Raw genomic sequence first — 21976 nt, 5'->3', positions numbered from 1 at the left:
ACAATTAACAAAATGCACTAGAGATCTGAGAAGGTGAATGGACCTTGTAGATATCACTGAGGTTTGATGGGATGAGGCCAATAAGTAAATCATGAGGATGAGCCCAGCCTAGAAAAGAGACAGCTTGGGGAGCTGTAATTCTTGTCTTCCAAGTATTTCAAAGGCTGTCATTTGAAAAAAAAAGTTTCAATTCCACTTGGCCTGAGAAGGCAGAACCAGGAGCAGGGGAATAGAAATTGCAATGGGCCTAGAATCAGGAAGACCTGAATTCAAATCCAGCCTCAGACACATACTAGTTGTGTGACCCTGGGCAAGTCACTTAACCTCTATTTGCCTTAATCCACCGGAGAAGGAAATGGTATCTTTGCCAAGAAAACTCCACACAGAGTCACAAAGAGTTAGACATGACTGAACAACAACAACAACAAATTAAGGTTTGGTATCAGGGGAAAACTCCTAACAATCGATGCTGTCCAAAAGCCTGGCGAGGCTCCTTTTCAACGGAGTTCTTCAAGGAAAGGCCAGATGATCATTTATTGATTATGCTTGTCATAGGACCATTTGTCAGGTATGTTTTAAGGGAATTTTTGTTTGAGTATGGGTTGGACTGGATCAGTGGTGTCAAACAAATAGAAACAAGGTCTACTAATCAGAACATGAACATCCCTGGGGGCTAAATACTGACCTAGTTTCCAAATGTAATATTATCTATGTTTTATTGTATTTTTTTATTTTGATAAATATTTCCCAATTACATCTTAATCTGGTTTGGGCCACACTCAGGAGTGTTGTGAACAGCATCCAGCCCATAGACTTTACGTAGGATACCTCTGGGCTTGATGGTCCCTTCCAAACTCTGAAATTCTGGGTTGTGGTTTGCTTTCTTTACCTTTGTTTTTACCTATCCAGTCCTTTATATTTCCCTTCTCTGAATTCCCATTATTCTTTTTTTTTTCAAGGCAATTGCGGTTAAGTGACTTGCCCAGGGTCACACAGCTAGTAAATGTCAAGCGTTTGGTCTGAGGCCGGGTTTGAACTCAGGTCCTCCTGACTTCAGGGCCAGTGCTCTTTCCACCATGCCACTTAGCTGCCCCCATTATTGTAATAGATAGAATTTATCTCCATCCAGCATGAACATGCCATAGTCAAATATGCTATTTATGACCAACCAGGATATTGGACTCACATTACCTGGTTTTCGTCTCCATGACCATGAATAATAGGGATATATGGGGGTAGTATGTTTTCATGACCTCCCGATTCATTTTGATTTGCTCCATCCTCCCAATAGGACTCTGCATCATTGAATCCGTGTTTGAAAAAGAGGGCTCAGCAACCCTGATGTCTGCCAACTACCCCGAGGGGTTCCCAGAAGATGAGCTCATGTCATGGCAATTTGTCATCCCCCCTTACCTCCGAGCCAGTGTATCTTTCCTCAACTACACCCTCTCCAACTGTGAGAGGAAGGAGGAAAGGGTTGAGTACTATATCCCAGGATCACTCACTAATCCAGAGGTGTTTCAACTTGGAGATAAGCAGCCTGCTAACATGGCTGGAAACTTCAACCTGTCTTTGCAAGGCTGTGATCAGGATTCCCAAAACCCTGGAGCCCTCCGACTGCTCTTTCAAGTTTTGGTTCAGCACCCTCAGAATGAAGGCAGTAAGTAAAACTCAATTCGCTGATTTCTTTCTCATCCTTCTCTAAGTCTCTTGCTCAACAAGGGGTGATGTGTAAGAAGAGCAGCTGGGAGCTCTCTTTTCCTAACTTATCTTGGGTACAGTGAGACTGAAATGATGCAGAAGCATGGGTGTGTTTCTCCTTTCATGGCCATTCAAAACAATCTTGGACTCTGGACCCTTCAAGGGTTTCGGGAAATAGGTTGCTGGAGACATGAACAGTCCCTTGCTGCAATAACATAAGTAACCCAGTTGGCATCTGAGGTAGAACTCCAGGATTGGGTAATGGAAACTGCTTTGAGTGGTTCTGAATTCATCATCTTCCTCCTCTGAAATGAGGGGGTCAGAAAGATGATTTTTAGGGCCTCTTCCAGCTCTAATCATTTCTAAGTTCTGGCAGGGACTTGCTTCAAGATTCCAGAGAAATTAGCTTATAGATTTAGTTTCTTCAGCACTAAGAAGGGAATTGGATTGGCCCTTTATGCCCAGGGTGTGCCCAGTGAGATGGAAGGTACTAAATCAATCCAAGGAGCAAATCACAGCACTGAGAAAGCTAGTGTCTGAAGGGTCAGTTGTGTTGAGCAGCCTTGTAAATAACCACTTGCCCAGGGTGAAGAATGATTTGTCCTGGATGCTGGATCGCTGAAGAATGATGAGACTATTTATTTTACTTCTGGTGTATTTCCTTAGAGGCAAGGGAGCAAGTTTTAAAATATACAGATGGGATGGTGGGGTGGCATGTGTCCAAAGAGAATGTGAAAACCACATGGCTATTTGCACAGCAAGTGTCAACCAGGAAACATAATTTCCGTGGATCTTTGGATCCCAAGGGAGAAGTATTTGTTCAACACTTCGGGCCTTAAGAATTTGATGGGTCTTCAAACTCCAAGAAACTGATGTGGCTACAGGGGAACTTGTCAGTGTTTCAGCAGACATCTTAAGAAGTGGAACCTCGGTTTCTCTGGTGTCTTGACCTGAACTGGTGCCAGTAATAGGTTAGCAGAAGACATCTCCCCCTCCAGTTATTCCTTTCAGGCTTGAATTTTTTTTCAGTTGGTCACATACAGATTTTCACAAGATCTTTTCTATTTTGTGTTGACAGTTCTGTAAGCAAAATGCTAAATTGAAAACAGATGTGAAAGGGTTTGGGGGAGGATATGAATTTAGATTTTTGATTTGTTTATCATAGTTATGCTGAAAGTCTGCTGAAGAGGTCTTCCAAGTTTCTCTACACCCTTCAAAATCTTTAAACCTATGCTTTCTGTCTAAAATGGATCCAATTGCTAAATAGGATATTTATCTTTTTCTTGGTCTGGACCAAGAACTCTCAGTGTGTGGAACTCCCTCCACTGATATAACTGGGCACCTCCTCTGCCGCTTAAGAGTGTTAGAGAGAAGCCTGGGAGCACTGAAAGGTTAGGTTGCTTGCCCAGGGTCACACAGCCAGTATGTGTCAAATTTAGGCTCGGGTCTTCCTGCAAGGCTGCCTCTCGATCTACTGGGCTGTGCGGCTTCTCTGCGTTGCAGCTAACATCAAATGTAGGTTTCATTTCGATCCAAACACGGAACAGTTAAATGAACTTTAGGGGTCATTTAATTAACACAGAATTCTGCTTGTAGCGAGGTGGATGGAGTCCTAAGCCTGGAGTCAGGAAGGCTTGAGTACAAATCCAGCCTTAGACGGTTGGATGACCCTGGGCAAATCATTTAACCTGTTTGCCTCAGTTTTCTCAATTTTAAAATGGGAATAAGAGTACCTACCTCACAGAATTGTTATGAGTGTCAAATGAGGTAATATTTGTAAGGCATTTAGCACCATGCCTGGCACATAGTAGGTGCTTAATAAATGCCTGTTCACCTCTTCCCTTCCTACATCAAGGGGTATAGAATAGCTTTTATTCTGAGAGATTTTTCTTTCTGACTCTGAGGGAGAGACATGGGGTTCTTAACTTTTGGGGGTCATGGATCTTTTGGCAACGTCTGGTGAAGCTGATAGACAAATGTTTTAAAATGTATAAAATACATAGGATTACAAAAGAAACCAGTCACATTGTGATGTTGTTGTTCAGGTTTTTTCCAGTCATATCTGACTCTCTGTGACCCCATCTGGAGTTTTCTTGGCACAGATACTGGAACGGTTTGCCGTTTCCTTCTCCAGCTCATTTTACAGATGAGGAAACTGAGGCAAACAGGGTTAAGTGACTTGCCCAGGGCCTGAGTTCAAATCCTGCCTCAGGTAGTAAGTGCCTGAGGCAGGATTTGAACTCAGGCCTTCCTGACTTCAGGCCTGGTGCTCTATCCACTATGCCACCTAGCGGCCCATATTGAAATGCATGTAGCAATGCAGCTATCTATTTTTTCAAGTTCATAGACCTTAGGTTAAGAACCCTTGAGACAGACAAACTGATATCTCTGTTTCCCAAGGATTCCCATTTCTATCCTTCTGTCCCAGGCTGTACTGTGTCCCAAGAACCGCCCCCTCTCCCATTCCAGACTGGAAGAATGGCTGAAAAAAAAAATGCAATCCTGTGTGAATCAGCAAACATTTATTAAGCCTCTATTGGGTGCTGGGAAGGATACAGAATTTAGATTAGACATAGTCCCAATGCTGAAGGAGCTTACAGTCTGGTAGGGAGATGAGACTCTCCCAGGTAGCCGTGCTAATCAGAATTTATGTGATAAGGAAGAAAAAGAGTTGTGAGGGGGAGTCCTTGCCAGCCCAGCTGAGCAAGGACGGCTTCTGGTGGGAGTGCATTTTGGTGTGACCTTTAACAGAGCAACAAATCAGTGTTCAACAGGTAAAGATGGGGAGGCATGAGGAGAAGGCACAGGGGCATGCGTGGGAGCAACGAGTAAAGTATGTGCCTAAAAGGGAGCGTCTCAAGTGAGATAATTTATGCAAAGAACATTGTAAACCTTAAAGTGCTATACTAATGCTAGCTGCTGCTACTGCTGCTCCTGTTACTACTACCACTACCGCTACCACCACCACCACCACTACTACTACCACTGCTGCTGGGGCTACTACTGCTACTGTTACTACTACCACTACCACCACCACCACCACCACTACTACCACCAGTAACACAGCTACTACCACTACCACCACCACTACTACTGCTGCTGCTTCTGCTATTGCTACTACTGCCAACTACTATCATCATAACTACTACTACCACTACTACTACCATCACTACCACTTCTACTCTATCACCACTACTACTACCACTACTACTACCATCACTACCACTTCTACTCTATCACCACTACTACTACCACCACTATCACTACTACTACCACTACCACTACTACTACTATCACTACTACTATTACTACTACTGCTACTACTACCACTACACCAAGTGGTATAGAGAGGTTGTGTCAAACTCAAATAGAAACAGGAACCACTAACGGTACACAAAGATCCCTTCGGGCTACCTATTGACTTAGAAAATCACATGTTAATGTTATCTGTGTTCTAGCATATTTTTATTTATTTTGTTAAATATTTCTCAATTACATTTTATTTTGGAAAGTATTGTAGCCCAAGGATGATTATTTGACACTTCTAGTGCAGAGGACAGAGCGCTTCACTTGGAGTCAAGGACACCTGAGTTCAACTCCCAAATAAATTGCTTACTAGCTGTGTGACAGAAACTAATGCGCAGGTGATACCAGAGTCATTATAGTGTTACTGCCTTCTGTTAGTCCAGGTGGATCAGGTTCTTTTAGGGAAAGCCAAAATGCACAAAGGCCATCAGGCCATCCTACCTCCTAGAACATATTTAAGCTGGAAAGATGGCATGGCACCAGGGTGGAGGGCCTTGAATGCCATTCAGTTGGGCTCATCTTTCATTTTTCTCCCCTTCTCTCATCACTGAGATATATATATACCTATATATATACCTAAAGCTGTCTAAAGTGTGCTTGGGTAATGTTCAGGGCTCCATTTTATCTTTGTCATCCCACCTTTCAAAACAAGTCATGCTGTTGTTAAATGCCCCATAATGCATTCTGCTCCACTGAAAGCAACCTCAGATAGCCAGCTTCATGCCTGGGGACTCTGAGGCAATCACAGAACAATCACTTTTGTCAGTGCTGAGGTTTACACCTCTCTCATTGCATCTTAGAAGCATTCCAGTTCCATACAACCTAGTTTTCTCCCTGTACAATGCAATTTCAAAACTGTTCAGAGGGTCTCGCCTTATTATGTGATGTAATTAGCTCTGAGAGCTCAGAGGTGGTTTGGGTTTTTATATTCTATGCTTTAATATTTTATTCTTTAGAGGAGTGTTCTGGTGCAGTGAATAGAGCTCTGGCCTTGGAATCAGGAGGATCCGAGTTCAAATGTGTTTGCAGACACTTGACACTTACTAGCTATATGACCCTGGGCAAGTCACTTAACCCCAATTGCCTCTCCAAAAAGCAAAAATGAATGAATGAATGAATGAATAAAAATAGAAGGGTGTTCTAACACATGCTCCACTGAGGCAGCATGCCATCATAGACAGAGCTGGATTTGGGGACCAGAAGACCTGGTTTCAAACCCTGCCTCTGACACAAAGCAGTTGTGTGATTCTGGGCAAATCATTTAATTTCTTAGTGCCCCAGGCAACCTCTCTAAGACTGTAAGTCAGGCTTGCACGATATATGGCCTGAGTGCCGCTTTTACCCTGACAAAGAATTTCCAGTGGCCCACGAAAAATATAGGGTTGCCATTGCTTTAGTCTCCTGTTTGTCACATGACCTGCAGCAACCAACCATCATCAATCTGTCTGTAGTCTAACGTATCTGCAGCCCAGAGAAGTTTAGCCTATTTTAATTTTGGCTGCCTACTGCCAAGTTGTGCAGGTCTGCTGTAAGTTATAGATGAGTTGCTGATCTGTATTGGTGGAGGGAGTTCCCATTACCAGAAATCCTCCATATTGATGAACTAACAGGCCCAGCCCTCCTTTGCCTAGTCTTTGGGGAGAAAAAACACTGAGTGCCTGCTTGATATCTCATAATGTGGCTATTTAACAATAGCTTTGAGGGCTTCATTTATATTTACAGAGGGCTTTACATATATTTTCTCATTTGAGCCCTGCAATAATTTAGTGTAGTGTTAGTAGTGTAGTATAGTATGATTAACCCCATTTTACAGATAAGGACAGTGAGGCTGAGAGAAGTTAAGTGTCTTGCCAAGGATCACATAGCTAGAAATGTCTGAGGCTATGTGAACCCAGATCTTCCTGACTCCAGATCCAGGTCATCTGGACATTCTAAAAGATTTTCAACTTGTAAAGAAGGCTAGTTACTTTAATACTGCTATGGAGCCATAATGTCATTGACGTAGGTCTTCCTCTTCTCAGTGCACATCACTGCTCATCCATCCCCTCCCAGCCCATTCTACTCCTTCCTTGTTCTCCCCTGACCTCACCCCCAGAGGATCTGGCCATGGTGCTGAAAGGCTCCAGCACCAGCATGGTACTCAAGCTATCCATATTTCTTCTCACTCCTCATGTAGTGAGGCACAACTCTTTTTCTGATCACATATTTCCTCAAAAGCATCCCTTAATCTGTCTTTTGCATATGGGTCATCCTTGGATATATCTTATATGTCCACCATGTCTCTCTCTGTTGCTCATTGAGTCACCTGTAACTTTAGCTCTTGAGAAATTGGCAGCTAGGTAGTGCAATGGATAAGTTACTGGATATGAAGTCAAAAAGACCTTTTCAAAGACCTGTTCAAATCCCACCTCAGTCACATGCTGGGTGACTATAAGCAAATCAATTTTAACCTCTTTTAGCCTCAACTTCATCATGTGGAAAACAGGGATAATAATCGTACCTCCCTTCCTAAGTCATTGGGAGGATAAAATGTGATTATATTTGCAAAGTGATTTACAAACTACAAAGTGCTATATTAAATTGTTATTTCAAGGTTCTCCTGGTTCTGCTCACTTTACTTTGCATCAGTTCATGTAAGTCTTTCCAGGTTTTTCTGAAATCATCCTGCTTATTTCTTATAGCACAATAATATTCCATCACAATCATATACCACAGCTTGTTCAGTCATTCCTCAATTAATAGCATCTTCTCAACTTCCAATTCTTAGCCACCACAAAAAGAGCTGCTATAAATATTTTTGTAAAATAGGTCCCTTTCCCTTTTTTAAAAATCTTTTGGGGATACAGGCCTAGCAGTGGTATTTAGCTGTTCTCAGCAATACAATGATCCAAGATAATCCCAAAGGACTCATGATGAAACATGGTATCTGCCTTCAGAGGAAGAACTGATATTGTCTGAATACAGACTGAAGAATATTATTTTTCACTTTCTTTCTTTGAGTCATCTTATACAAAATCAATAATATGGAAATGTTTTACATCATTATGCATGTATAACCTATATCAGATTGCTTACCATCTCAGGGAGGAGGGATGGAAAGAGAGAATTTGGAACTCAAAATCATGACTAATGGAAAATATGCTTAACATGAATGTATATGTAGAGCCTATATCAGATTGTATGCTGTCTTGGTGGGGGGAAGGGAAGAACTAGGACAGGGAGAAGATTTAAAACTCAAAATCTTATGGAAGTGAATATTGAAAACTAAAAATAAATTAATTAATTATCCAAAAAAAAAAGAATTTGGAACTCAAAAATTTTTTTTAAAAATGTTAAAAATTGTTTTAACATGTAATTGGGGGGAAATAAAATATTATTTTAAAAAAGATTTTCAGTAGGGAAAACATTTCTTAGGACCATCAATCCAGAGTTAGAAGATGCCTTTAGAGACCATCTAGTCCAACACCCTTATTTTATAGATAAGGAAACTGAGTCCCAGAGGGGCAGTTAAGTGACTCACCCAATATCAAACATGAAGGATCCCAATAGAACCAGGATTCACACTCAGGTCCCATGACTTTATGTTCAGCTGGAAAGTTCAGCACTATTTTTACTGTACCACTGGGGTTTTTGTATGGAAGGGAGGTGTAGGGAAGTATGTTAGAACATCAGAAGCAATGCACAGTTTAGTAAATTCAATCCAACACAGTTTCTCCTTTGTGTTCAATTGTTCTGTTCAAGGGCCAACCCCTGGCCCATTGGTACTGTCTTGTTCAGATATATTCAACAGACCAGCCTTCCAACTGTATGTCATGCTCTCAACAAAAGGCATTTTTCAACTGTTTTGTTATTCCTTTTGGGTTTTTTGGATAGCCTCCTCAGTGACTATGCCTCTTATTGAGGAGGCGTGGTAGGGTCTAATACATTCAGGGCTTGATGCAGTCAGTATGACATCGTCCACAAAAGCAAGCATCTAGAGGGTCTTACCTTCTGTAGGAAATCCCTGGGCAGGACATGCTTTGTGAGGATAGCAGAAACCTTCAGTGATCATTCATCTTTCTCTTTCATGCCTTGCTTGACATTAACAATCAGAAGGCTATGGAACAATCATCTCTATGGTCAAATTTATCAAGATCTCCTACGATCTTAATAACTGCATGAGACACATAGTAGAAACAGCATGTTGTAGTGGTCAGCACGCTGGGCTTGAAGTCAGGAAGACCTGGGCTCTAATCCTGTCTCAGACAAATACCACCTATGTGTCTTGGTGATAGTTTCCTCTGTAAAATGAGGGGGTTGGATTAGATGGTTTCTATGATGCCTTCAGCCCTCATTCTATGCTTTTGGGGGGGAGGGGCAGGGGGGTTGCATCACTACCTTATATTTAATTATATTTTATTATTGTTCCATAATTTATAATAAAAAACACCTTCATTAAGTGTATTATATTAATTATTATTCATCATAATACTTTATTGTCTCATATAACTCTCACAACAACCCTGAGAGGTAGGTACTATTATCATCATCCCCCTTTTACAGACAAAGAAACTGCAGCAAATGAAAGTGAAGTGAAGTGACTTGCCCAGGGTCACACAACTACTAAGTGTCTGAGGCTAGTTTTGCACTCAGGACTAGCTGACACCAAGCCTAGCACTCTATGCACTGTGCCACCTAAGTCTGTACTTTGCTCTACCCAGGCACAGGACTATGTATCTGGGAGGGTCTTCAAAGGTCATCTAGTCCAACCCTTTCATTTTAAAAATAAGGAAATGGAGTCATGCCAGTTCTCTAATACCTGAACAATAAACATAGGAAAACTTTGTATTCTCTGGGTCTCTGCCAATCATGTGACTACAAAGATGCGATCTGTGGTGGTAAACCATGTGTGAAAAGCCCACCTCTTTCTGATTATTTTCAGTAAGGATATCCTCAATAGGTCGATAGATCATCCCATAAAGATTTACAGAGGAAAAGAAAGCTAAGAGAATAGACTCATGGGTGGGTAATGGGCACCATCATGTACAAAATACAGTAGCCAGCAGGGAGCGTCCAGCATAGGCCGGCCACAGTAGAGTCAGTTTTCTTACATAGTAAGAGAAGAAATTTTAAGCTATGGCAACGTTGTTACCCAAACAAACCAGGGCCGCTGTGGGTCAGACAGAGAATGGCATTCTTTCTTGTCCTCCTATGTCACACACTTAAAAGGATTCATCTTGCTTGGGAGTGTTTAGACAATCTCTACATTGTGTACCTGGAACTCTGTCAGCCCCAACAAACTTGCTTTAGAGTAGCTAGTAGCAATGAGTGTGTTCTGTGTGACTCTTATGAAACCGTAAAGGCCATTTATGTGATTAAAAAAAAATAGAAGAAAGTACCATCACCTTCTAGGAGGGAATTTTCATATTGCCAAGACTCTTAAAAAAATTTAGGGGATTTCACAAGTGTTTTATTTAATTTAGCAGAGTTCCTGACACTTAACTAATGTTTTATCTTTATTTACAAAGTATAGAACTTTCAGATATTCCCAATATGATAATCTATCCAAAAATTAATAATAATAACATACTATCTGAATAGAGTATATTATTATTATTAATTTTTAAAGTCAACCTAAGATTAAATCCAGGGATCTTGGAGTCCATGAACTTAGTTTTTTTTTATTTTGATAATTATTTTAACACAACTTTTTTCCTTTTTAACCCTGTGCATTTTATTTTGTATATTTTAAAACATTATTCTGAGAAAGGATCCATAGGCTTCACCAGACTACCAGAGGAGTCTATGATATAGAAATAAACCTATCTCATATATGGTATCGTGGGCTTGATGTGTTTAATTAAGACAAGTATAAAATGGCATAATCCAGAAAACTACTATCCATTCATCAAATCCTGTTGCTGGGTAGAAAGTTGTAGGACCATAGATTTGGAGATGCAAGAGCCCTTCAAGGTCATCTAATCCAGCTTCCTCATTTTATAGTTGAGAAAACTGAGGCCCAAGAAGTTAACTGCCCAAGGTCACACAGAGAATAAATGAAAGAGTCACAATTTTACTTGGGTCCTCCAACTCCAAATCCTACACTTTTTCCATGAACTACGCTGCACTTAGCAAAGTGCCAGGCACATAATAATTACTTAAGAAATGCTTATTCATAGGGCAGCTAGGTGGCGCAGTGAATTGAGCTCTGGCCTTGGAGTCAGGAGGACCTGAGTTCAAATCCAGCCTCAGACACTTAACACTAGCTGTGTGACCCTGGGCAAGTCACATAATCCTGATTACCTCATCAAAAAAAAGCAAAAAAAAAAAAAGAAATGCTCATTCATTAACTGAAAGAGCTGAAATCCGCTGGGCATTCCCCAGTGTCTAAAGAATTAGAATGATTCCACTGTCCATATTGGTTGGTGCAACAAAGTGAGATTTCTGTTACACCTCAACCTCTTGATATGAACACAAAGAATGACTCTGAAAGGACCTGATTAATTTTGACCACATTTTGGTTTCCTGCTGTTGTGATAAAGCATATCACAATATGCTTTAAATTTGATCTGTCTTTGTGCGCCATCTTGAAACAAAATGGTGACCAGTAAGTTTTTCAATTGTTGAGAAGTCCTAGAGTCTGCAAAAGCACACAGGCAATGCTGTGAGAAAGCTGAGTGAGCTGAGGGAGGAATGCTCCCCATCACTGGATTTCAGTCCCAGTCTGGTTGCCCAGCTAGATAGCTACTGCCAGATCTCCATCTCTTGGATCTTGGTGTAATTGGAAAAATGCTGATGATATAACCTGATATTTCAAAAGGAATATTTTTTGCTCAGCTAATGGCTTGCTGGAGATAAAGATCAGAAGACATTTCCCCCTGATTAATCCCTTTTGGAATGATAGTGTAAGTAAGTAACCAAACAGATAGATTGTATTTCAGCATCTCTGGGAGAACCCTGTATCACCTTCAATCTGCAGCCCTACTTTTGGCCATTTTCCTCCTAGCACTCTCCCTACCCCAGTCACTGGTTGAGCGTTTTCAGGCTAATCTTGTACAGAATAGTTATGGGATGGATTATGGGAGGGTGACTTTTGGGGGGGGGGTAGTCTTTTTACTTCTTTTCCCCAAAACTTTCTTTCCTACTGCAAACGGCCAAAGCACATTTTTATATTAATTCAATTCAATAAACATTTATTAGGGGCCTACTATGTGCCAGGCACTGTGCTAAGCACTGGGGATAAAAGAAGAGACAAAAGACAGTTCCTGCGCTTATGGAGCTTACAATCTAATGGATGGCAACCTAATATTACTTTTCCGTAGTTTTTCTTTTAATAATGCTGAGTTTTGAAAGTTTTCTGGATGTGTTTAAGTAAATCACAAAGAATTAAACTTTCTCTAAGAATAATAGAAATCTATGCAAAGGGAAAATTATTTAGAGTCAATTGCCCCCAATCCTTAATGTCTCTGACTTTCTTAAATATGTTGGAGGTCAATAGAAATATAAAATTTAAAGGTGAAGAGGGCCATTTTCCCCTCCTTTTTTACAGATGGGGAAACTGAGCCCCAGAGAATTCAAGTGATGTGCCCAAGGTCACACACAGATAGTAGCAAAGTAAGATTTCAAAACCCAGGTCACTTAACTCCAAGTTCATATAGGCAGCCCTAAATTTTGAAAAGAACCTATAATTTCTAAAATATTTACAGCAGCTCTTTCTGTGGGGGCAAAAGACTGGAAATTGCAGGGATGCCCATCAATTGGGGAATGGCTGAACATGTTGTGGTATATGATTGTGACGGAATACTACCGTGCTATAAGAAATGATGATCTCAATGATTTTAGAAAAACATGGAAAGACTTGCACAAAGTAATGAAGAGTGAAATGAGCAGAACCAAGAGAACATTGTATACAGTAATAGCAATATTGTTTTAAGAATGACTTCAAGTAAATAAATTATTTTATCTATTATAAATATCCAAATTAACTATAAAGTACATATGAAGAAAGATGCTATCTGCATCTAGGAAAAGAACTGATAAATAAAAGTATATATAGAATAATTATGTGTATATATACATACACACGTATATGCACATGTATACATACATATATGTGTGTATACACATACACATGTACACACACCCCTCTATTTGTATCTAATGATAGTCATTTCTAGGGCGAGGATGCGGGGGGAGAAAAAAAATTTACATGATAATTTTGTTGTATATTTGAAAGGAACAGCAAGTTATACATAGTAGATTTATGGTTTCATGTACAATCATCTTTTTTATTGTACTATTATGGGCATGTTTGTTTTATTCCATAAATTAAAAATGAAATTTTAAACATTTTTTTGAATTCTTTTATCCCTCTGCAATGAGGCATTAAGTTCTGGGCCTAGAGTCAGTAAGACTGGGTCTAAATTCCAGCCCTGCCACTTAAAAGATCATAGATCTAGAACCCGAAGGGACCTTAGAGGCGATCTGGCTCAGTCCCCTCATTTTAATCAAATTTTAATTTTTAATTCCCTAGACATTTATTAAGCACCTACTATGTGCTAGGCACTGTGCTAAGCACTAAAACTACAAAAGAAGTACAAGACAGTCTCTGCTTTCAAGAAACTTACAATCTAATGGATCTTACAATTAAATCTACAATCTAATTTTACAGAAGAGCAAATCTGGGCCCAAAGACATGGAGTGTGTTGTCCAGGGTAGCACAGATAGCATGTGTCTGAGGTAGGATTTGAATTCAAGTCTTCCTAACTCTAAGTCCACTGTAGCATGTCATTTCTAGGCCTGCATTGTACAAAGGATCATTTGATTTTCACAATAACCCTGAGAGTAGGAGCTGTTATTCTTCCCATTTTATAGGTATGGAAAGTAAGTCTCAGAGAAATGAAGTAACTTGTCCAGGGCCACCACAGCAGAATTCAAGGCCAGGTCTCCCCACCTTCAAATCCAGCACATTCTTCACTGTTCCATGCAGTTGGCCTTATCATTTCCTTTGGTTGCTACTGATGGTTTTTTCCCCATCTTTGTTTTTTTTTCAGATAAGGTCTACACCATTGACTTGAGAAGTGAAAAATCCATGTCACTGACCATCGAGCCAAAACCACTCAGGACAAACCGGCACTTTGTTCCTGCCTGCTTAATCTGTGAGGGGCCCACAACATGCAGCCCCAACTTGACCCTGACATCTGGCAACAAATATGAGATTTCTTTCCTTTGTGATGATATGACCCGCCTATGGGTCCATGCGGAAAAGACAATCAGTAAGACTTGTTTTCTGGTCCTTGGCATGCTCTGGCCTTCTCTTTACCCCTGTAGACACTACATCTCTTCTGTTTTGTTTCTCTAAATTTTTTTTCCTACTCTACCTGCCCCCCTTTTTGTTTTCTGGAAAGGGGGGGAAGAAGGAAAGGGGAGTATCTCTCCAAAAATTATGACACAACATGCTCTAAATGTAATTATTTAATTCAGTAAGCACACTCACTAAGCACCCACCTACCATGTATCAGGCACAGTACTAGGGACTCAGATACAAAGAATGACTTGAAAGTCATTTATTAAGCACCAGGCATTAGGCTAACAAAGCTGGATATCAAATAGTCCCTTTCCTCAAGGAGCTTCTGTTTGACTGTCCTTTCTATTGGGGAAACAGCATGTGCACAAGCAAATCAATTCAAATACACATCAAAAAAATACCAAGTAATGTGTGGGTACTAAAACTAGGGGAATAAGGAGCAACCTCTTGTTAGCCATGGACACTGAGCTAAGTCTTCAAGGGAGCAGGCAATGCAGAGGAAGAGTATTCCAGGCAAGGATGACACCGGGTATTTATTAAGTGTTTTCTATGTGCCAGGCACTAAGCAAAGCACCGGGCACACAAAGAAAGGCAAAATGCATAGCTAGGATCATCGCATATAGAACTGGAAGGAAGAGCAGAGCTTCTCTCGTCCACTTTACCTCGAGTGACCATTTTACTGATGAGGAAAGTGAAGCCCCAGAGGTCACACAGATAGTAAATAGCAAAGCTGGAATTTGGACCCAGGGCCTCTTAGTCCACATCCATTGAGCTTTCTGTGGCACCACACTACAGATGGCAACAAATCAACAGGCATTTACTAACCACCAGAGAACTTTAACCCTTCTTTATTGAGGTTTGTGAAAAAGATGAAATGTTATGGATAAAAGCACAGCCATAACCACTTGGAACTATTCCTGAGCCAGATCCAGTAAGGGTTTGGATTGGGGGTGGGGGGAGGGGAGCACTGGCACTAAGGGAGTTAGAGGGCAGTTCCACCATGAGCAACCCACCCCCTAGAGAAATTTAAGGTACCTGGGGAGGAGTTGTACATAGCTAGATGAGGTAGTTGTTAGAGTACTGGACCTCAGTTCAGGAAAACCTGAGTTCAAATCCTGCCTCAGAAACTTCCTAATTGTGTGATCCTGGGCAAGTCACTTACCCATTATCAGCCTCAGTTTCCTCATCTGTAAAATATGGTAATAATAGTACCTACTGCACAGAGCTGTTATGAGGATCAATTGAGGCAGGTACACAAAATGATTTACAAACCTTAAAGCACTGTAAAAGTTTTGGTAATTATTATTGTGGTCCCTGGGAAAGAAAATTACCCCATCCTTCTACAGACACACACACACACACACACACAGATAAGATCCCATTCTTCCTATACTGGTGACAACTTTGGAGAGGAGGTTAAGAAGAGATGAAGCAGGCACTAAAAAGTTGGCAAAAGGAAGAATGACAAGAGAAAAGACTGGACAAAGGAAAAGGGTTACAATTCTTGCCTGGAGTGTCTTAAGGTTGGCTTGGAAATTCTAGTCAAGTTCCCTTGTATTATTATCCAGTCATCACTTCAAGTGATTGCCCTATTTCTGGAGATTGGCACCCTGTGTAATCCCAAATGATACATGCAGCAACTTGCATTTAGCTGCGTGCAGTAGTGCTATGGCTTAGTAATGGCCAACTCAGACGATGTGCTGTAATCTTCACCCATTGCTTGCTTAACCAGCATTTGTCATCAGGACCTGAGTTATGGCCATTTGCCCTTGTGGGATGTATGGGTTTTCATCTTTAAGAGAAGGGAGCTATTACATTTGCCATAAATGGGAATGGCACTGTCAGAAACTAATGTTCTTTAGCACTAGTTGGTGGGTCAGATATGGTCCTGTTGTGCAGCTCTGGGGGGAGGTCAACTGCTTTGACAATTTCTCCAACATGATGGTTTTCAAAAAGTAGTCACCTATCAGGTGACCTGCATTCCTGTTCAGGCTCTGTGCCTGTGTAGCTAGCTGTGTGAGGCGCTTCAACCTCTCGAGGGGTCAGGTGCCTCGTCTATGGAGTGAGGGAAGGGCTGTTGGGATGGGTGATCTCTAATATTAGAGGGATCACTCTCATACCCATCTTCTTGCCCAGGTCATATGCAGTGAATGAGATGGTGTAGCCATCACCTCATGCTTTAGATGGCCCTCGTAGTAATGGAATGACCCCAAGCCACAGACCCTAATCATCATAGGCCTTGAGCTTAAGACACCTTAGAACTAGGCTGATAGATTTCTAGAGGCCCATAAACTTAGATGGGAAAAAAAATGGTATCTTTATTTTCACCAACATCTAACTGAAATTTAATTATTCCCTTCAATTACTTAAAAACAGTATTCTGAAAAGGGGTCCATAGGCTTCACCTGCCTTCATCCCTGCCAGAGGGATCCCATAATATAAAAAAAAAGTTAAGAACCTTTGCCTTAGAGAAATGAAATTGATGAATTTCCAAAAACAGTTTTTAGAAAATGAGTCAGAATTTTAGAGAGAGAATCTCCCACCATTTCCTATTGCCTCTTAGCTCCTCTTGGGTGTCCCACTCAAAGTCAGCACGTCCCAAACTGAACTCATCCTCTTCCCTTAAAACCTGCACCTCCATCCAGCTTTCCTGTTTCTGATGCAGGGGCTACCATCCCTTTCAATCACTCAGACTTTGTTATAACTTGTTAATCAGTCAACTGGCATTTATTAACGGCTTCCCATATGTCATCTTGGACGATGCCTCTACCTCTCTATTCAACCAATTGCCAAGTCCTGTTGCTGGTTGAGTCTCCCTAGGCCGTGGGTCTCACCCATCTGGCCCTTCACTTCCACTCACATGGCCCCTGCTCTTAGATGAAAATGTCTTTACCTCTTGCCTGGACTCTCTGTCTCTCTCTGTTCTATTCCCTCTCTATTCTCTTCATTCCACTGCCATCATGATCTTCCTAAAGGATGGGTTTAACCATGCCATTCCTCTGCTTCAGAACTTGAGTTTGATATTCAAAGCCTTCCACGCCATACTATTCTTCTTGTACCCTTCGACCTTTGCACTTTCACACAGGTTGAACCCCATGCTTGTAGGCCACACCTTCTATATCACTATCTATTGAATCTTAAAGGAGAGATCAGACACTACCTCCCCTGATCTACACCTTACCTCACCTCCTACCCCTAGATGAAAGCGATCTCTCCCTCTTCACATTTCTTCTTCTTGTTATTTGTCCTTCATTCTCAAAGAGGATCATGACATCAGGAAGGTGATGCCATGAGAAGCAAGTGAATTGGATTTAAGTGAAGGAGGACTGTGCAAAGTCACCAGCCTCACTTTGTCCTTTGAAGCCATCTGGGTCCAGTGGCCCGATATAGATCAGGACAACTGGAGATGGCCCAGGATGCAGGGGGGCACATTTCTTACTGTATTTTGTTGAGATCTTTCCTATGTCCTTTTTGTTTTGTTTTGTTTTTTTGTTTGTTTTTTGGTGAGGCAATCGGGGTTAAGTGACTTGCCCAGGGTCACACAGCTAGTAAGTGTCAAATGTCTGAAGCCGAATTTGAACTCAGGTCCTTCTAACTCCAAGGCCAGAGCTTTATCTACTGTGCCATCTACCTGCCCCTACACAGAGGATTCTTATTGAGGTGTGGGCTTCCCTATGTACTAATCACATTCTTCCAGACATCACATTTATTTCTGGGCTTGTCACATTTAGATTGTAAGTTATCTTGATTAAAGCAGCTGTCATTTTTTATTTTTCTCTCCCTTGCATATAGTAAGTAATTAATAAATGTGTCAAACCATTTACTCGAATTGGACAGAACCATAGCCTATATCCCTCATATAAAGATGGGGAGGGGCAGGCAGGTGGCACAGTGGATAGAGCACCAGCCCCAGAGTCAGGATGACCTGAGCTCAAATCCAGCCTCAGACACATAACACTCACTAGCTGTGTGACCCTGGGCAAGTCACTTAACCCCATTGCCTAGCAAAAAACAAAAAAACAAAACAAAACAAAAATAAAGATGGGGAAACTGGAACCCACAGAAGTTAACTTATTTGTCCAAGATCACACTCAGCTAGTAAATGACTGAGCCATTCCTTAAATCCAAATTTCTCACGAAGACTGAAAAAAACACAAGATTTTACTGTACTGAGTCCTGGTATTTAATTACTTGGTGAATTTTTTTTCCCCTATCCTAGGATTTTAACACCATAAGAGAGGGAACCACCCCCTAAAATGTCTTTGAATAAATTTAGTCTATTTAATATTTAATATATTAACATATTAACATTTAATATAAGTTCCATGAGAGAAGAGATTACTCCTTTTTTAAAAATCTGTACGCACAGTGCCTGGTACATAGTGGCTACCTAATTCACGCTTGTCTGATTGATTGGTCTTTTCCCCTTATTTGTGCAGGTTGCGCAGACAGTGGATACTGTAGCAGGAAGAGCTACCAACTTCTTGTTGCCAGTGACATCATCCAGCTGCCTGTTCAGCTACGTGACTATACGTGGAAGCTGCTAGTTCCAAAGGACAAATTCAGCCTCCAGTTGACGCCTGCCCAGAAGCTTCAGCAGCACACTCACGAGAAGAACTGTGAAACCACGTTCAGTTATTTACTGGCCAGTGCTGTTCCAGGCCAGAACCTCTATTTTGGCTCCTTTTGTCCCGGGGGGTCAATTGAGAAAATTCAGGTGAAAACGAACATCTCCGTGGTCCTCAAAACATTCTTACCAGGGTTCTCTAGAGAAGCTTTCAGACAGGGGATGACGGTGACATTTATACACTCTCTCAAAGGTGAGATGCTTTTCTGGGCTCCCCTGAGACACACCAGCCACTTACTGCTTCCTTAAGAAAAATAGTTATGTTGATGATCAAAATGGGGAGATGTGATGGTTCAGTGAGCTAGGCTAAAACTTGAGACATAGTGGCTTCACATCCAGGCTTCATCATTGACTTCTCATGGAAAACTCTAGACCTTAAGACAGAAGGAAGGACTTCCTAACAGTGAGGGTCCGTTGTCGTTGTTAGAAGGGCTCACCCAAGACAACTATGGAAAATCCTTCCGTGTTAATCTTGCTCGAGGTCTCTTCTCACCCTCTGACTGCTGAATTCTTTCAGCACCTGGCATTTTCCTGATGAGTAAGATAAGTAAGTTATCTTCCTGATTAAAATTTGAGAGATGGCCATGTTGTAGTGATCAAGATCTGGCTGTGGAGTCAGGAAGCCCTGGGTTCAAGTACAACCTCGAACACCTGAAGGCTGTGTGACCATGGGTCAGCTGCTTTCTCTCTGTGCCCCAGGTGACCAAGGCTATAAGTTGCAGAGAGGGTACCGACCTGTATTGGTAGAGGGAGTTTCGTCATCAAGGTACAATGAAATCACAGTTACTACAAACACACATACACAAATCAAAGAAAATCTTTATTTCTGAAGAAGGCTATGATGATCATGAATGAGTGGTCTGTCAATAAAGCAGTGAAGGGCTTTGTGCTTAGGAGAAGTATCAATCAACAAACATTCATTATGCATCTGCTGTGTGCCAGGCACCATGTTAGACACTAGGGATACAAGTACAAAAACTGAAACAATCCCTATAACATTCTAATGGCGGAGATGGCAAATTCAAATGTAAGTATATATAGCATAAACACAGTGAATAGAGACAAACGCATGCACAATATAGTTAGGGAGGGCACTACCAATTGGTGGGATTGGGAAAGGCTTCACGAGAAGATGGTGCTTGTGCGAAAAGAGGGACTCTATGAGGGAGTAGCAAAGAGGGGTACATTCCAAGCATAATGGTATGGAGATGGGGTGTTGTCTATGAGAAGTAAAGAGGTCAGTTTGACTGGATCAAAGAACATGCAAAGGAAAGTAATGTCTAGTGAGCCTGCAAAGTTAGGTTGGTTCTAGGCCCCACAAACTGAACTGTCCTTTCAAAAAACCCAAGAGTAATTTTGGACCCAGGCTCCACTTCGTTTTTTCCATACCTTCAGCACTGCTTGTCACCACTGTATGCTTAAAGGAAAAAAGTAAACTACCTAACTAGATCTCCTTTCTTTCCTGCAGATGAAGGTGTTTTCACTGTGACACCAGACTCCAAAGCCAAAGTTTACCTGCGGAGCCCTAACTGGGATCGAGGCCTGCCCCCTTTAACCTCAGTATCCTGGAACATCTCAGTCCCCAACAATCAGGTGGCCCACCTGACATTCTCCAAGGAGAGAATGGGCGTGTCCTGTGAAACAGGCAGGGCCTTCATGATCATCCAGGAGCAAAAGGCAAAGGCAGAAGAAATTGTCAGCCGAGATGATGAACCACTACCCAAGCCTAGAGATTTACATCACAACTTCTGGGTCAACATTTCCAACTGCAGCCCAATGAATGGCAAACAGCTAGATCTTCAATTCTGTGTGTCTCTCACCCCAAAGAAGATGGGTAAGTCTTCTTGTTTTCTTTAGATTATGGGTATGGTGCCAGGAAGAGTGGGACAGTGACCTACAGTGGGACTGAAAGCATTTGGTGAAAATTGCACCCATTCATAAGTGGCCCTAATACAAGGATTATGTCAATGAAACATAGAGCTCTGATGACATCCTCGACTGACTTCTCGTTAAGAGGGACAAGACAGGCAGCTGGATGGCTCAGTGAATAGAGCACTGGATCCACAGTCAGAAACACTTAAATTCAAATTCTGCCTCAGACACTTACTAGTTAAGTGGTCAGTCACTTAACCTCTCAATCTCAGTTTCCTCATCTATAAAATGGGGATAATAATAGCACCTACCTTCCAGAGTTGTTATGAGGGTCAACTGAAATAATATATGTAAAGCACTTTGTGGACCTTAAAATGCTTCTCTAAATAAATGTGAACATTTATCATTGATTATTCATAAGCTCTTAATTATGAAATCTGCCATTGCTGTCACCTCATGGGGACAGTACTTCTTTTTATCTGAAAAACAGCAATAACTGCTGACATTTATAGAGTTCTTTAGAGTTTGCAGAGCACTTTATGTACAGTTTAAGCCTCACAACAACTCTGTGCGGCAAGCACTACAAGTTTCATTAGGGGAAAATGAGGGAGGGATGGGGAGGCAGCAATTTGAAAAAAAAATTGGGGTTTTAGCAGACCACAAGCTCAGTATGAGGCAGCAGTGTGATGTGTTAGCCACAAAAAAAGTCTCCTGTGTTTTGGGGCTTCCTTGAGAGAAGCATGGCTCCCAGGAATCAGGAGGTGATCATACTTCAATGCTCTGCCCAAGTCAGACCACTTCTGAAGAAGTGCTGTGTTCAGTTCTGAGACCCACAGTTTAAGAAGGACATGGATAAGCAGCAGAGTGTCCAAGGGAGGACCGTTGGACTTTCAGGCAATGTCGAATGAAGAACAATCAGTTAAGGAGCAGGGCATAATTAGCCTGGAGAAAAGAAGACTCAGGGAAACACACCCTACACAGCCATTATCAAGTATTTGAAGAGATGTCATACAGAAGAGTGGTTTTTCTCGGTTCTATTGGGCTGCATAGCAAAACCAGGAACAGTGGGAAGTGTAAGAGGCCAAATTTGATTTGACGTCAGGAAAAGCTTCCTAACAATCAGAGTTATTCTCAGATCGGGAGGCAGGTTCCCTGCTTTTTGTAGGTCTTCAAGTAGAGGTCAG

General features: G+C 41.5%; 1 protein-coding gene across 1 annotated transcript in view; it reads left to right on the top strand.

Annotated features, from left to right (window-relative positions):
* CDCP1 (CUB domain containing protein 1) overlaps positions 1-21976 on the top strand; it is a 78480-nt gene that overhangs the window by 41165 nt on the left and 15339 nt on the right. Inside the window, exons 4-7 of the mRNA XM_027872566.1 lie at positions 1292-1660; positions 14040-14261; positions 18733-19113; positions 20389-20754. Coding sequence (XP_027728367.1) covers positions 1292-1660; positions 14040-14261; positions 18733-19113; positions 20389-20754 — 1338 coding nt within the window. The remainder of the gene's footprint in view (positions 1-1291; positions 1661-14039; positions 14262-18732; positions 19114-20388; positions 20755-21976) is intronic.

Source organism: Vombatus ursinus, unplaced genomic scaffold (genome assembly GCF_900497805.2).
Source record: "Vombatus ursinus unplaced genomic scaffold, bare-nosed wombat genome assembly UNPS02014799.1, whole genome shotgun sequence".
In the NCBI taxonomy this organism is placed as follows: domain Eukaryota; kingdom Metazoa; phylum Chordata; class Mammalia; order Diprotodontia; family Vombatidae; genus Vombatus; species Vombatus ursinus.
Note: the sequence above shows the minus strand (reverse complement) of the source record. Positions and strands in the feature narration are given on the sequence as shown.